The sequence below is a fragment of the Papaver somniferum genome, chromosome 7 (assembly GCF_003573695.1).
Source record: "Papaver somniferum cultivar HN1 chromosome 7, ASM357369v1, whole genome shotgun sequence".
NCBI classification, from domain to species: domain Eukaryota; kingdom Viridiplantae; phylum Streptophyta; class Magnoliopsida; order Ranunculales; family Papaveraceae; genus Papaver; species Papaver somniferum.
This window is the reverse complement of record NC_039364.1, coordinates 183,424,926-183,441,751: the sequence shown is the minus strand read 5'-3', so window position 1 is coordinate 183,441,751 and position 16,826 is coordinate 183,424,926. Positions and strand designations below refer to the sequence as shown.

The 16,826-nt window shown below is 36.4% G+C and overlaps 2 protein-coding genes across 3 annotated transcripts; one reads left to right on the top strand and one right to left on the bottom strand.

The window, feature by feature from the left end:
• Nucleotides 1-793: 793 nt before the first annotated feature.
• LOC113299148 (haloacid dehalogenase-like hydrolase domain-containing protein At2g33255) lies at nt 794-4,253 on the bottom strand. The gene is made up of 2 exons (XM_026548114.1): nt 4,148-4,253; nt 794-1,864 (listed from the first exon to the last, which is right to left on the bottom strand). Exon 2 carries the CDS (start codon nt 1,849-1,851, stop codon nt 1,093-1,095), a length of 759 nt encoding a protein of 252 aa, XP_026403899.1. The 5' UTR covers nt 1,852-1,864; nt 4,148-4,253; the 3' UTR covers nt 794-1,092.
• A 138-nt stretch (nt 4,254-4,391) lies between these two features.
• Nucleotides 4,392-13,666, top strand: LOC113299147 (transcription initiation factor TFIID subunit 5-like). 2 transcript variants are annotated; one of them, XM_026548112.1, is made up of 19 exons: nt 4,392-4,708; nt 5,656-5,737; nt 5,943-6,021; nt 6,114-6,211; nt 6,304-6,360; nt 6,931-7,018; nt 7,138-7,247; nt 8,270-8,377; nt 8,687-8,838; nt 10,073-10,183; nt 10,305-10,377; nt 10,470-10,509; nt 10,917-11,081; nt 11,199-11,275; nt 11,782-11,898; nt 12,288-12,553; nt 12,968-13,063; nt 13,156-13,231; nt 13,382-13,666. In XM_026548112.1, exons 1-19 carry the CDS (start codon nt 4,548-4,550, stop codon nt 13,433-13,435), a joined length of 2,010 nt encoding a protein of 669 aa, XP_026403897.1. In that variant the 5' UTR covers nt 4,392-4,547; the 3' UTR covers nt 13,436-13,666. The 2 variants fall into 2 exon arrangements, with proteins under 2 accessions (XP_026403897.1, XP_026403898.1); XM_026548113.1 differs by having other exon boundaries at nt 4,548-4,708; nt 10,308-10,377.
• Nucleotides 13,667-16,826: the final 3,160 nt, after the last annotated feature.

Below are 16,826 nucleotides of genomic sequence, written 5' to 3'. Positions count from 1 at the left end.
AACTGTATTGTGGTGAAAGGAATAGAATTCTGTACCTTTTGATTTGAGATTTTGCCTCTATATATAGGCAGAAAATATATGTAGCTTTAGGGTTTTGATAGTTATCCAAATAACCTCCCTTATCCGTATAAATCCCAAATAACAACCAGATTCATGATAAACTCTAATATTTATGATAATCTTCACTTATCCCAAATAATTATTATCTTGAATTATAACTACTTCAGATAAATATCCTCTTTTATCAGGATTTATCTTAAATAATATTTAATAATAACTATTCCATGAAAATCTTAACCTCTTTTATTAAGATTTTTTAACCCATGGACTTTTGGGCTTCAATAACAAGCCCAGTGGGTTTCTACAATAAACCGAATTGGGCTTCCATATTAAGCCTAGTGGATTTCCATAATAAACCCACCTGTTTCCATAATAAACCAAATCCAGGCTTCCATAATAAGTCTTGTGGGTTTCCATAACAAACCAAATCCAAGCTTCCATAATAAGCCTTATGGGTTTCCATAACAAACCCACCGATTTCCATAATAAACCAAATTCAGGCTTCCATAATAAGCCTTGTGGGTTTCCATAACAAACCCACCTGTTTCCATAATAAACCGACCGGTTTCCATAATAAACCGGATTTAGGCTTTCATAATAAGCCTCATGTGATACGCACACACGTACGCTATTTTAATAGGGTACAAACAGCAATCGCTTCATGGTGATCAATAGTATGGATAAGAGGCATGTGTGTCGCACATCATCATTTAGACCTGAAAGCAACTGATTAGATCAGAAAGCCTTGCATATATTCATCACAATAATTTTGCTTTATACTTCATCAGTGAACATAAAAGGGGTGGGTCATGTCTACAGCCCTTAGTGTTTGTACTACGTATGGTCTTATATGATATGAAACAAACAACTCAACCTTAAAGCCGATCATAGTCCAAATGAAGGCAAAAAAATAAAAAGAGAAAAGGAACCCTTAAAGCTGAGATATCTATACAGTCATAGAATATTACTAAAGTGTCCAAACCATATCATATCCCACCTACCTTTTCATCCTTAGAGCATCGATTGGTGGGATTATGGACTCAGTTCAAAGTTGGCATCTAACAGCGTATAAACTTCATCCAAAGAAGATACCTTGAAATCTGGCTTGTGATCAACAGCCGCAAAATCAGCAGGCGTATATCTACCCGTTTCATCAAGCAAGCATGTAAACGCTCCTGCTCGGCTTCCACAAGCAATGTCATCCTTAAGGCTATCGCCAACCATAATTACTTCATTAGGATGAATATCCCAAGTTGAGCAGATATGTAGCAGTGGGGCTGGATCTGGTTTATATGGCCGGAATTCCCGACTTAGTGCAGGAAAGAACGTAACCCCAAACCGCAAATGAAACAAGTCAACAGCCTCTTTGACATTTCGTGTTATTAAACCCCTCCTGACTTGCTTTGAATCAAGATGGCTACAAAGTTCTTTTGCACCAGGCATAATCTGGAGCCGATCAAGACCCTGACGTTCGAAATCTGCGATGATTTGATAGGCTTTAGTCTGTTTATTAGGGCTCAATGTCTCGATGTGGTGTAAGATATCTATCCCAGAAGGATTCTTTGATCTGATAATTTTGTATTCTTCTTCATCCAAAACTGCTTTGTACATTGCAGCAAAATCTATGACAGGAACTGTGAGTGTACCATCCATGTCAAACACCACTCCGCGCAGCCTTGCCTTCTTTTGCGCCGTGATTGTGGAGCTAATACAGGTGTTAAAGTGCGCCATTGATGGCCCAGATTGAAGCGAAAAGAAGAAAGTTTTTGGTAGGGAGGCCAATATTGGCATGACCCTGTAGGGCCTGTAGGGAGAGAGACAGACAATTATCTTTCAGTCATGCATATATTCATATTAAATTTCATAATCTCAAGTGAAAACCAATGATGCAGGATACTCTACCCCTCCCTGCCAATTGTGATCCGATACTTTTGGCATAAGTTGCTAGGAAACGCAATTTATACAGATAAAGTTGAAACAAGCACACCGCTGTACGATTAACATAAGGCATCATCATAAGAATTTAGCACTAGTTAGCAAATACTATTGACTATTCATGAATCATGATGCTAGAGTGCAAAATAAATAATGAAAGACAAAAGATCAAAAAGAAACTAAGATATAGAATATGAATAGCTACTGTTGGGTCCTAATCCTCTAATAGAGTATCAATTATCACGTAAGTATACCCCTACTGTAATCGACTCTCTTGGGGTCGCATATCTATGTATGAGTATAAGAGCTCATGAAACTATTTCTTAAATGCACCACTAGCCACGAGAATTCTACTGCACTAGAAAATAAAATATATATGATTGGATCAAATGATCATATATACTAAAGGGGTGATCCTAAAGTGACTAGCACCCTATAAGAATGACCTAAGATCCAACTGCGCAAGTATTATCTCCTCGTTGTAGACCTAGCTGGCCAGCAAATCTGGTGTCCTCAGATTTCCATCGTACTTCCTCCCGTGGAAAATATATTTTTTGTTTTCTACCGTATCAAAAACTGGTCGATAACCAGTAGCAGAGACAGCATGGCAGTAGTTCCCATGGTTGCTGGGCCACCAACCTTGGCTACATAGTTTTCAAACTAAATATTTGCAAATAAGTCTTCTACTTTCATTCATGAAAATATATATTCTGCTTTCTGGTGGTGTTAAAAATTGGTCAATGACCAGAGGCAGAGCTGGCTCCAAACAATCCTTCAGAGAGTAGAATCAAATGATTTGATGGACTTGGGAGTTTTATGACATGGTAACCTTTAGGATATACATAAGATAAGGTATCCTAGGTTCACACTTCACACATCTCCTGTTCCTCCTGTGTTTGTGTGTGCTTTTGTGTATCTGTGTTATGTTTATGTATACATCAGTAGTGATGCATAACAGTAACAAACAGCAACTATAAAATCCTTATGCGGAAATACCTAATACTAGCAGAAGTCCTACAAATGAAAAATGTGCTTTATGCAAACCGAACAGCTTAGCATTTTACTTTGGCACTTCCCGGAAAACATTTTCCAAAGACAGTAACAGCAGAAATATAGAATAGCATATGACAACATAGCAACCTTGGTATTCATTCTCGAATCTGCCTAAACTACTATCTAACTGGCATCAACAACCTACAACACAATTAGGCAAATATCAACACCAAAAACTCCGAAATAAAGAAAAACAAGAACTACGTATATATAAATAAAACGAATCAGGATGTATCCATATAGGATATAAATAGGAAACAAATCAAGAATTAGAATGTAACAGAAACTATACGAATAAAACTATGTAGAAAGGTAGAGAAAATAGTAGACTGCTGCTATCACGTACTTATCAAATTTCGCATAGAAAAAGGCACATAATAATAAATGAAAGTGTTCTAAGCCAAAACCCAAGCATTTACCATCCACAAACACTTCCAGTATGGCAAATTTAAAATGCAGCTGAACCAAAATCTAAGGATTCCAATATTATAAACATTCTTTGGTTTGATGACTGACTCTACTCTACGCCAAATTCATGACCATCCATCAATAAGCATACATAGACCAAGAATTTATACTAAGCAGATTAAGAATTGAGATTTTGGGAGTAGGATGGGAAATAATAAGGCTAGTAGTACTTCTTGAAGAAATGAAAAAAAAAGGAAAAAAAGACAGTAAAGTAGACATTATCATATGGACCAAACCAATGCTAGATGAAGATGCACATAATAGATAGACATGAACATCATCAGAGCTGTCCCTTAATAACCAAGTTGCTTCTGATATCCTCTTCTACATCCCAAGCTCGAACTTAAAAGGTGTATTTGGAGAATGTGATCAAAGATTCAAACATTCATTATAGAAAGTCTTACCACAAGATCCAAATTGTTTAAAAAGGTTTGTGTAGTCTACCAAGATTTGTAATATTCCATCAATTATGATTGGATATCAACATTATCATTAATCTCAAGGAAATTAAATTTTAAAACCAACAGAAAGATTATGCACATTTGCTATCTCATTAAGTTGAAGCCAAAGAAAGAAAATTAAAGCAAGCAACAAAATCCCTGGGGTATGGTAAGAGAGAGAGAGGTCAGACCTTTTCTTTTAACTCCCGAAAGCAGCAACCAGATCGAGTAGAGGTGAGCACGCAATTGAGTGGAGAACTGAAGAAGTAAGTAGAGAAATAAATGATAGAGAGAAAGGGGAAGAAGGTAAAGTTTTATTATGGACAATATCAGAAAATATTGTATTTTTCAGGGGTAAGTAAGGTCTTTTTCTATTTATATGGGTCTCACTCTCACGACTCTCACCGTCCTATGTCAGTCAGTCATCATCATTATAAGAAGGGGTAAATTTCTTTACTTCTTTGTTCTCCTCAAGACTCTCTTGGGAACGAAGTAGAAACTTATAGAGATCTTTCAGAAATTCTCAGTGTGTTTGTTTTTGAACTCAAGTTAGGTCTGAACTCTTCAATTAGGTCTATTGTGTGAGAGACAATGGAAGACGAAGATATAGAGAAAGCGGTAATGGCATATTTGAAAAAAAAGGGTTTTAAACAGACGGCACTAGCATTGCAAGAAGAACAAAGCAAGAGTTCTTCTTCCAATGTTTCACATACTGATCCTGATGTTTCCAAACAACTTCTCTCCTTCTCTGAGTAAGTAATCTTCTCTCTCGCTCCTTAATTACACTTTTTTTTTTTAATAACAATATCTAGTAGTTTTGTAGCTCATGAATGATTGACTAGGGTTCTAGTTATTGCGTCGATAAATTGATGTATAGGGTTTTTCTTTTCTGTTTCAAATTTATGACGAGTACAATGTCAAAAAGCTGACATCTTAGATAAGTTAGATGGGTTGTAAAAATTAAGAATCTACGAGTATTACATTGACCTACATTTTCTCTATTTCGTGTCTTCGAGTATGGCAGAGGAAAATGTATTATGCATCTAGACTGTTAACTAAGTGATAAACTTTGTTCGGTAATATAGTAAGTATATTGGTTTTGAAAACATTATGGAATCCAGTGTAGCTTCTCAAGTATATGGCAACAGGAAGTAGTGAGGAGAAGTCAATGTATTTTTATTCGTATATAGCTTATCAGGGTATAAACGTGGATGGCAGTGCAATGTGATCAAAACAAATATTACTAGGGTGAGGTACTGGCTTCTATGGTAGTGACTAATGTGGTGGCAATGGAAAGGTTCAACATTCAAGTGGTGGTGTTATGGGTAATTTTTGTGATGGCGAGGAGGCGATGAGAGTGAGTGGAGTGTAGTTGGTGGTGTTAAGGTAGTGAGGGGACAATAGAAGTAACTGTTCTGAAAGTTGAGCAGAAGTAACTTCTCTACAAGATAGAAACTAAATCATTGCTTCAGCCAGATGTAGTACCCTGGATTTTAATCTCGTGCTTTTTTTGCTTTTGACTTATGTGTGCTGTGCTGTAACATCCTCACAGCCTGACAAATAAGATTAATATTATATGGTTGATTCCTAATGGTGTCAAGTCAGAGTTAAGTTAATCACTCTAATTTGTTGAAGTAATTTGTCATTGTCATAATCGTAATGCTTCCTTAATTTTCCTTTCGTCATTCCTGTTTATCAGGTCGGAGAACGATCCTGCACGGTACCAGGACGGCTACAGCAAGTTAAGGTCATGGACATACGGTTCATTAGATCTTTACAAGGTAATGACTTAGGTTAGTTATTTTGATGTTTGGTAGACAATTTCAAATTTTTACGGTGAAAAATTATAGGCACCACAATTCCATGGTTGATTTTGAGAAAGTTGAAAGACCTTGCCGTGATGGTGTCCTGCTTATGACTATTGCCTCTGGTCCAAAATTTAGCTGTAATTAAATGCTCTCACAAATCAACTGTTGAATCCTGCAGCATGAATTGCTGCGAGTGCTTTATCCAGTATTTATCCATTGTTTTATGGATCTTGTGGCAAAACGGCATACACAGGAAGGTATGCTTGAATTGGTTGGCTTTCTTGAGTATGCCAAATAACTTTCACTAATTAGCTGTGTTTAATGTTCGTTTTTGATGTATCTGGATCAGCTAGAACTTTTTTTAGCAGCTACCGCGAAGACCATGAGATGATGCACTTGAGGGATCTTCAAAAGCTGGAAGGCATTCTTTCTCCCTCACATCTGGAGGTCTATCACTATTGCTCTTCATAATATTATACCTGTTTCTGCATGTAGTGAGCAATTAAATCTTTATCAAATCTATTTACATATTCATGCAGGAAATGGAATTTGCTCATTCTCTTAGGCGGAGCAAAGTGAAGATTAAGTTATGTCAGGTTGTTCCTTACGGCTCTTCTGATTTTCTTCTTTTACAGCCAAAGATATCTGTCCAATTTCTTTCTGATGCAATAAATTGTAAAACTATATAATCGGTGCTTGTAATCCCTTCATTTACTAAAAATCATTTTACTTGTAGTCAGATACAACCAATTGCTAGTCAACAAATAATGTATTTTGCATCTAGTTGCCGAGCAATAAGTCATCTTTGCACGCAATGAGTTCCTGGATTTGTGCTGAAGTGTAATGTGATTAAGATATCAGCATTGTGGATATCCACATTGCCTAGAGTCGAATATGTTGTGCATAAGCCTGTAAATCAAGCACACACAATGACTGCCCATCTCTAAAACAAACATCTTACCTAATCCATTTGTAGTAATTTTAGGTAAATATTAGGTTATAACACCCTTAAGCTATTTTTGCTAATTGAAGTGTCGAGAAAAAGTATTATATTATTATGACATAGTGCTGAAGTCTGATCAATCTTTCCATCTTTATTATTCGAGTAGCTGATCTTTGTGTCACTAAATAATGGTCACTCCTGACAGTTTATTTCTTCTGTACAGTACTCGCATGAGCTGCTGGTGCAATATCTGCAGAAACCCCAGTCCTCAAAAATGTTTGGAATAGTCAATGAGCATATAACTTTCGAAGGTACCACTCTTCTTACTGCTATTGAATTGATTTTGTAATGTGTTAATTTTGACATATCCTTGGTCAATTTGGAGATGCTTCACTTTCATGCCAATACTTAATTCATGGTCATTTGGCAGTTTCTCCCGGACAGCCAAGCTCGATATCTGATGAAACGGAGGTAGTAACTCTAATTGGAATCAGCCAGGATACAGCCAAACAGATAAATGAGAAAGAAATACATTGGGGGGTGAGACACTTAACCTACAAAAATGATTTTGCTTTTCATTATGAACTTGGGTGCAGCTTTGTAAATTGAACTTGTATTTGTCGAACTAAATACTTTCTTTTATGTAGTTCATGCAAATAAATGTTACATTTGTAGCAGCTGGTTGAGGCTAATGACAATCTAGGACTGTTTCTATATTTTTGAAATGAAGAAAGACAACATTACATACTTGTAAAGAAATGGAAATTATATATGATCTAGGAGTGATGATCGATTTTTTCTGAACTTATTATCCTTATGTTAGACTTTGATGTATGGTTAGAATTCAGTGCGCATGTAAGATGGGTACCACAGAGTTATAAAAGGTGGCTTAATGCTCACTGGGAAGTTATCTCTTGCTAGTTCAAAAAAGTAATCAAGAATATAAAAAAGGTTATTGGAGCAATTTTTGGTCTTCTTTCTTTAACTGGTTCTCTATTACTCTAAAACCTTCTGCTTTTTTCCTTGTATATCACATTTATTGTTGTTGATAAAGAACCACACAATCTGATGTTGGACATTCAACTGACTTGGCCTAGCTCTACTAGTTTAAGTTTTCTATTTTCTATTTTGTTTCTTGCTAGGATGTTTTTCCTAGTTCTAGTTAGTCTCTTAATTTAGGATTTCCTTTTTCTAATTTTGATTTGTTCTTTAGTTTAGATGATTTTCTTTTCCCTAGTCCTAGTACTTTAGGAATTATTGAAGCATATATATAAGAAGTCCTGGTATTGTAGAGAATACATTCTATCATTATTTGATTTATACATATTAGTTTCTTAGCTATGCAATTGCTTTTGTGAATCTGTTGATCTCACAAGCCATTATTAGCTTCTTGGATGAGGATCTTTGATCCAAATTTTAAATTGCTTCCGCTACATTACAATCTGATTGGCCTTTGGTGTCTCTGATCTTATCTTCCTATCTTTTTTCCTTGTCTTTGAGCATGTTAAATTAAGAGATACTGTCATACTGACCACATCTGCTCCTGTGTTTCCATTTCATAGTTGCTTGAAGATTCTTTGGAAGAGCGTCTGGAAAAAGCAGGGGGGATGATGCCAGAATCTGAAAAAGGTGAGGGAGAAACCAAAGAAGGTGACTTGGAAGAATGCAAGGTAATGTAAACTGCTCTAAGACTTAAAGCTTCTAATTTTTTCTTACTGGTAGCACATTTTGGTCAATTATATAGGAATGTTGTGCATCCAAATTGCTTTCCGAGTGTCTTGGTACTTCTGTTAATTTAATTAATTTTGATACTGAACGAACTAATTACATGATTTTCATTTAAATACAGTAAAAAGAGCTTAAACATTTGCCATTTGTTACTTAAGGGTTCCTTCGTTATGTTATTAAAAGAGAGTCATATTTCATATAAACCAATGCAGCTCAACTGCATAAACATGTTTTCACCATTATCTGTGCAGAAGAAATCAACAGATGGTGGAAAGCAAGGTCCTTCGGCTAAGAAACTGAAAAAGGACAAGGTTGTTAGCGCAACGGGAAAAAGCGCCCGCGCTGAGACAAATGCTGTATCCGTAGCACCGCGAGTCAAGGCAGAGCTGACTTTGCCAGTAATGTAATTATCAGAACCCGTATTTTATTGTTTTTCAGTTTGTATTTTTTTTTCTTCCTTTTTTGGATTTAGAGCATACCTCACATGAAATTCCTCCTGGGAACTGGGCATCATTGAGTCAATCAGGTCTGGATAAATCATGTATGTCGCTGAGTGCAGTTTCCTTGTATTGTATCTAATGTAGTTGCTATGTGTTGAGCTAGTGTTTTTACGCTCATGGTAACCATGAAATAGGTTTGTTGTTTTGACATGAATACCTTCTCATCACTTAGGACGCATCAAGTTTCCGTGCACACTTGACTATTTTGTATATGAGTTGCGTGAACTGCACTTTTATATTTGCTAGAGATTAAAAAATTTAGGCTTGTCGGATCCGTGATTACTAGAAAGGTACAAGCAGCACGATTGCAAATAATAGTTGCATCTCTGGTCCTTTGAGGTCCGCCACCTAGCACCCATGCACATGAGATTTAGTTCAATTAGGCCTAGATTACAAATATTGTGGTGTGATGAAGCAGGTTCAAACTCAAAAAACATAAAAGAAGATACTTACTAATGGTTTTTACGTGGACTCTTATATTTATTTATGTGTGTTTGAGGTGCTAAGGTGTTCTCTAAAGCCCTTAGTCATTTATCAGGGGGACCTACCGCAATGTTTTAAGGAGTAGAGGCTTCTGTTTGAAGCTTAAATCTGTAGCTGGTAAATTGAGTGGAGTACTCAACATTTTGTGCTATATGTTTTACTGATCTGAACATGTAAAGAGAATGAAACAGCTCTTAGTGTTGTTTCAGAGGATCCCTTCTTTCTTTTTCGTATTTTTCTACATTAGCTCCTGCAAGATGCAAGAAAGAGAGTTAAGAGTATTGTGTTCTTATCTTGCTATTATACATGTAGTACGTTCAATCTTAAAGTCTATTAACTTTGGTATCGTTAGAAACTTAGCTTCAGTATCATACTTTATCAACAAATTTAGCATTGGTGCTGGTTGTATTTTAGATATTGAGGTTTTGCGGTTTGGATGGTGTTTGGGTGTCATCATTATCTGATACCTTCAGCTTTTTCTTTATCTCATATTTTCACTATTTTTTTTCTTCTAGATCTCGGTCCTCTTGTTTCATTCATTGCCTATAGTTATTCTCCTATCACCAGTGATCATAATATGTGGATTTGAACCTGCTGCCAGGTATAATGGTTTCCTTGTGTAAAATCTGAAATCTGTGTAACTTTTTTCTGCAGGCCCATAGAAGTAGAACATTCCATTCTAGAGGACCTGAGAAACCGTGTTCAGTTGGGTAGCATGGCACTACCATCAGTTTGCTTTTATACATTTATAAACACACATAATGGGTAATGGGAAAACTTTTTGATAAATTGTGCTCTCATCTACTGCACTTCTTATCAGTTACTCTGTTGACATTTCTGTCAAATGCTGATTAGGCTGAACTGTTCATCTTTTTTTTTTGCTAAGTAGGCTGAACTGTTCATCAATATCTCATGATGGATCATTAGTTGCTGGGGGATTCTCAGACTCCTCACTGAAGGTTCGATTTCTTATCTTCCTACTCACGCTTATTTCATACTCGCCGGCCACGGATGAATTTCTTTCATTTATGCTTCACTTGTTGTCTTACAGGTGTGGGATATGGCAAAAATTGGGCAAGAAGGTGGAGCTGGTAAATAGTTATCTGCGAAGTTACCATTTTAGGCTTTTCTTTATAGTAGGTCCAGTAGGCATCAACGCTGTTAGAAATATGATTGCATTAGATGTTGTTTGACAGGCGGTTCAAAATACAGATAACTGCTGCAGATTATCAATCTTTTTCCCTTTGTGTTGAGCGGTTTTCTGTTATTCAGCTCCGCAAATATATGTAGCCTTGATAGATATTCTATTAAGGAGCATTTAATTCTGGAAAATATTTTTATTAGAATACTTATGCAGTAAAATCTTTGGGGAGGTTGACACTACAGGGCATTCCTCTCATGAGATCACTCTCGTTTTTCACGTTTTCCTAGTCGCACACATCAAGCATACCTCCGGAAAGGTAGTCACAATTCTTATATTAAATAATGCCTGTGTCAGCTACTATGCAGGGGGGAAATGGGACAACTCCTACCGAACAGTTGGTGGGAACAGATGATGGGAAAAGATCTTATACATTGTTTCAAGGTCATGCTGGACCCGTATATTCTGCCACATTTAGTCCACTTGGTGATTTTATTTTATCATCATCTTCAGACTCTACCAGTATGTTTTCTTTCTCTAAGCCATTTTAATTATTTTGACATCCATGATTGGTTCCATCTAGTTTCATAGACTCAAGCCTACAGCACTAAAGAACTAGAATACATTGCTGTGCTGCAGTTCGATTATGGAGCACGAAGCTGAACGCGAATCTTGTTTGCTATAAAGGTCATAATTACCCTGTCTGGGATGTCCAGGTATTATTTCAGTTCACTGCAGTTTATCCTAATATAATATGTTTTGAAAACTGTTAGTTTGTAATAGGTCTATCACAAACTAACCTCTGTAACTGGGATAATCCCACTACACTGTTGTTCAGTGATTGTATTGCTACTGATTCTGGCCTTGTACCTAAGGCTTACATCAGTTGTTTAAAGGGTGATTATGTAAAGTTGACATGTGGCTGAGTGGGCAAGGGACCTTAAACATCAACTTGTTTGTTTGCTTACTTTGAAGTCTACTATAGTGAACTAGTATGAAATTTGGACCATTGTATTCTATATCAAATACTGGCTCAGTGTGAAATGCTGCGTAAATGGTTTATTTTTCTTCTTAGAAGTTCTCTCTCTTAGATGCTTCCTCTTTTGGTTCCAGATCTTGCATGAAACATTATCCAAAATTTGCTGTTTGTATTCAAGGCAAGACGTGTCAACTGGCAATGTTTATCTCTTTCAAATTCCAATGACATGGTTATTTGTTGCAGTTTAGTCCTGTGGGCCATTATTTTGCAAGCTCTTCGCATGATCGGACGGCTAGGATTTGGTCTATGGACAGAATACAGCCTCTAAGAATAATGGCAGGACATTTATCTGATGTTGATGTGAGTTGATTATTTTCTGATGTATGATAGTGGCCAGTGACAATTCAATTTTCCTCATTTTATATTAATACCATTATTAGTTACAAGAACTCCTCTAAAATAATCCCAAAACATCCTTTAGCGATCCTCGGTAAGGAGTAATTTGGTAGAATTAAACAGAAGCTGAAGCTTGTAAAAGTAGGACTTGGTACACTTTGGAACTATCTGCAAAAACTTACTGAACAAGAACAATTAGAAAAAAGAATAGTAGCTGAAAAGGTTCAAATGCCGTAGCAATGGGTCTCATGTTATGCAAGTTGGCTGATGTTTTTTCCTGGCACCATCTCTTTTATAGCTTTCTAAGAATCTTTAGGTATTTTCTCTAATAATTTCATTCATCTTATAATCAGTGTGTGCAGTGGCATGCAAATTGTAACTACATAGCAACTGGTTCTAGTGACAAGACTGTTAGACTGTGGGATGTGCAAAGTGGGGAATGTGTTCGCATATTTATAGGCCATAGGAGTATGATATTATCTTTGGCAATGTCGCCTGATGGGAGATATATGGCATCAGGTGACGAAGACGGTACCATCATGATGTGGGATCTTTCAAGCGGTCGGTGTGTTACCCCTCTGACTGGTCATACCTCATGTGTGTGGGCACTTGACTTCAGGTGAGTGGCTCTAATATTCAGTGGTCAGCTTATCTCTTTTGCATAGTATTTTTAAAAGAATCCTAGAGCTGTGTTTGAATTCATTGTTTCAACCACTAAGGTGTTAAAGAACTACTGAAAAACATAGGCGTCTAGGTAACATGTTTGCTGGAGTTGAGGTGCAGTGCTGATAATAGTCCAAAAAGTGGAATCAGTGTTTTATTAATTGTTCGACTATCGGCTACTTAAATTGGAGATTGGTTTTAATACCAAACGTGTTACTGGATAATGGGCTACATGATATTTTGATGCAGGGGCATATTGCATCATATTTGGTTTTAGGTTTAGTATTTAAGAACTTATCTTTGATGCCAAACAAGGTGCATAACACATTCTAACATTACTTTGGGATATCCATCTGCTTTGGAAATTCAGTGGTGAAGGTTCACTTCTGGCTTCCGGGTCTGCCGATTCTACCGTAAAGTTATGGGATGTAACAGCAAGCACAAAGATACCAAGGGCAGAGGAGAAGTAAGTTAGAAAATGACTTGAACTGAATATATTATGTAAATTCCCAAACTTTAGTCCATGGATATATTTATAGCTTCCATTGTCATCTACAGCAAAGCAGGAAGTACAAACAGATTAAGATCGTTAAAAACCCTACCAACCAAATCTACTTCAGTTTATTCATTACGGGTAAGTACATCTGGGCTGACCTAGTATCTTATATTTTTTTTTTTATTTTTTTTTTTGAAGCATAGTATCTTATATTCTGTTCGTTCTGTAATTTGGGTTTTTATTTTACATATTTTTTAAATGATACAATTTAAATGCTATTGTTTGCAGTTCTCTCGGAGAAATCTTTTATTCGCGTCTGGGGTTCTCTCAAAAGGCGCATGATAGTACTTTCTGCGGTTATCACGGGTCAGAGCATGAAACTTTAATCACGTATCATGGAGAATTTTGTTAGTCAACTAGTATTAACTAGCTACTTTTTGAGTGATTTGTTCGTCTGAGTCGTATTGATTTGTCTTGCAGTCCTTCAATATTCGTTCTTTGTGTGTTTAACTGCACATGAGCTTTAGATATTGAAAGCTGCCCTTCTTTTTTTTTTTCTTCCTCCTCGTGTTAATGTACCATTTGTAATTGTGTAGATATGTTAAGAACTATTTTACCACCCCAATCCCACCCAACCCCACCCCATAAACCAAAGGGGTTAAAAAAATCAAAGATAACTCAAAAAAACTCCGAAAAAAGTTAACACAAATTAAATAACATCAAGAGAAAACTCAAAGCAATTAATAACGTCTATATCCTGCTCCTCTCAAGCGTCCCTTATTGCCAATTCTAAAAGCTCCGAGTCTCCATACTCTTCATAAATATCATCGTACTCATCTTCATTCGAAGCGTAATTACCAGGAACAAGTTCAATAGGAGATTGAACTTTTTTCTGAGTTGAAACTCTATCCATTAGCTCATTTTTTTCTTTAAAATAATCTTTTCTAGAGGCTGGATTTCTAATGAAATTAGCACGAATCTCATCATTCTTAATATTGTTTGCTTCATCTAGCTCCTCCTTGGTGAGAAGATTTTCATTCTTGTTTGAATCACGATGTTTCCTTAGGGCCTGCATTTTTGCACGAAAAGCTATTTTTTCCCTTTATCTCTTGTGGCATAAATGAGTACCAGATCATAGCTCATCACATAGCAGCCAAGTCCATCTCAGCTACAACTGAAACCATTTGCAGAGCACCATCCTTGCACATCTCATTGAGCCAACACACAACCATTCACATCACTGCCTAAACCTTCTGATCACCAACAACATTTTCTGTAGCATTGACACACACCCACGTTGCCACTGCACTTCCATTTTCTGAACCCAGAATCACCAACAGCCACTGCATCTGAATCTTTGCTAACTGCCAAAGACACCTTATGCACATAGGAGTTAAGTCAGAAAAACAGAACGATTCAACTGAAATCGACCTATACAAAACATTACAAACTGTTACACAAGTCGGACGTATCTCAAATCGCAAAAATCTAACAGGGACACTGTATAATATGTTGGAATTGTTGTTCATAGAGCTATAATCCTCAAGAAGCCATCCTAGCTTAGTTCGATAAAAAAAATGGCTATAATCAGACCCAAGTGTCAACAAACAATAAATGAAATTTTCTGAAATGATGTTGCGTATCCCAATCCAACAAATTTGCTTATGGAATCTAAAATTCATGGTGGTTTGTAAGATTACAGTATACCTAATCTCATTCCAAATACAAATTTTATACCTATCATGTTTCAATTTCAAGCAGTGTTGAAATCAAATCCTAAAAAAATCTTTCCCTATCATGTTTCAGTTTCAAGCAGTGTTGAAATCAAAACCTAAGGAAACCCCAGGTTCTTCGTACTTAATTCGACAATAAAATTGATAACAGTTGAGTGATTGAATTATTGAAGAAGATATGATGAACGTTCAATAGATTGGAGCATGAAGAAATAAGATTGAAATCGTACCTTCAATCTCAAAACAAGAACACCCAAAATCCCCTTTCGATTATTCTCAAATCCCAACTGGAATTGACCAACTCAAGGGTTCATAACCAACACCTTTCTTTCTCTGAGCTAGAATCGGAAATTTAGATTAGGATTCATGATTTCGAAACCCATACTCTGATTCTTCAATTTCGACACAAACCCTAACTTCTCTGCTCAATTTCTTTCTTCATCTCGATCTCCTCTATCCGTTTCATGGCTGAAGAAGAAAGAAGAAGGGAAAAGAAAAAAGAAGGAGGTGGCCGGGATTCGATCCTGCAATCTTTAGGTCACTTTACCTTGGGTTTTATTAAATTTCCCCTCACCAATTAAAACATTTCCAACCTCCGTGTCCTTTTTTCAGCCCACGAAATTTACGCGATTAACGCTTATTTTGTGTTGTATTTACGCTAGTTTTAGTGAGAAATTGAAACATGGAGGGGCTATTTAGTCCTTTCATTGTTGATTGAAATCTATTTTGGACACCAAATATAATCTTTTTGTTTCAATTGATCACTTTATATTTACAAAAAAGTGGCCATATAAAGGTCCTCCCTCGCTTCGCTCGGTCGGCCAATAAATCTAAAAACATTGCAAGATGAAAATCGTTGGAAATAGCTATGTGTGCTCACAATAATTGGTATTCCAGACCCTAGTTATCCTTCTTAAAAAACAAGAATAAATTCTCATAAGAAGTTTTACTAGACAAAATAAATCAAAACAACTCAGACGAGATCATCAACCATGGAACGAACAAGGGAGAGTTCATCAGTTGCTTTCTTTAGCTCTTCCTTCAAAAAGACTAGGTTCTTTGATGCAATCTCAAGATGTTCACATATGACCTCAAATTCTTGAAGAAGATTTAACCAATTGAAGAGACATCTGGATTGGAAGATCTTTTTCATGATCAATTGCTTTAAAGCAAATAACAGGGATGGGATCATCATCAAGTTCAAAGGTTATATCACTAAAGTTGTCTTCCTTTTTGCTTCCTTCCATTGTGCACTTGCTCAATTAAACCCAGAAGATCTCTTGGCGTTACCGTACCAGTATATATATATATATATATCAAAAACTTGATACATATTTAAAGGGGAAAAAAATTCCACAAGAGTAACCTAGGGTTTATTGTATACGTTTGGTAACGGACCGGGTGCACAGATTAATGGTTAAGAGTCTTAAGACCCAAGGCGAGGTCGGTTAAACGAAGGAGTAAAAAAGTTTTGAGATAATTACAAAAATATTTGATACAAAGTGACTCGACTTTCATTCTAGGAAGAAAAGCTAGCGTATACTAAGAAGGTATTTTTAAGAAAAAAAAAATTTGGAGCAAAAATACAAACAACACGGACCATTTGTCAAGAAGGTATCTCCTCGAGGGTTATGTGTATCTTCTCACTGGTCCATAGGGAGGATACACATAAGAAAATAGTCAAGTTGTATGTTGATGAACATGAAGTTCATCAGTGGTATTTACACACTCCTTTTTACTCCCCTGACATATAACTGAACTCTTGTACATATTTTCAAAAGAGTTATCAGGAGAAAGACAAGGGTTACCTGAATCAGCTGCCTTCCTCGCCTTCTTGATCTTGCGCTTGAGACCGTTGATACTAGTCTTGAGTTACGAAACACGATTATTGATATGGATGTAATCAGGAACATTTATTTTAGAAGCAAGATCATCGTTGAGGGAAAGAGAGGATTTTGAAGAATTTTTCTTTCTTCGATATCTTTTTCTCCTTACAGGTC

Bases quoted from the DNA above. Each gene is read 5' to 3' on its own strand.
- LOC113299148 (XM_026548114.1), bottom strand. From the start codon at position 1,851: ATGCCAATATTGGCCTCCCTACCAAAAACTTTCTTCTTTTCGCTTCAA.
- LOC113299147 (XM_026548112.1), top strand. From the start codon at position 4,548: ATGGAAGACGAAGATATAGAGAAAGCGGTAATGGCATATTTGAAAAAA. The intron at 11,082-11,198 runs GTATGTTTTCTT...GCTGTGCTGCAG, and splicing joins ATCATCTTCAGACTCTACCA to TTCGATTATGGAGCACGAAG. The intron at 12,554-12,967 runs GTGAGTGGCTCT...TTGGAAATTCAG, and splicing joins GTGTGGGCACTTGACTTCAG to TGGTGAAGGTTCACTTCTGG.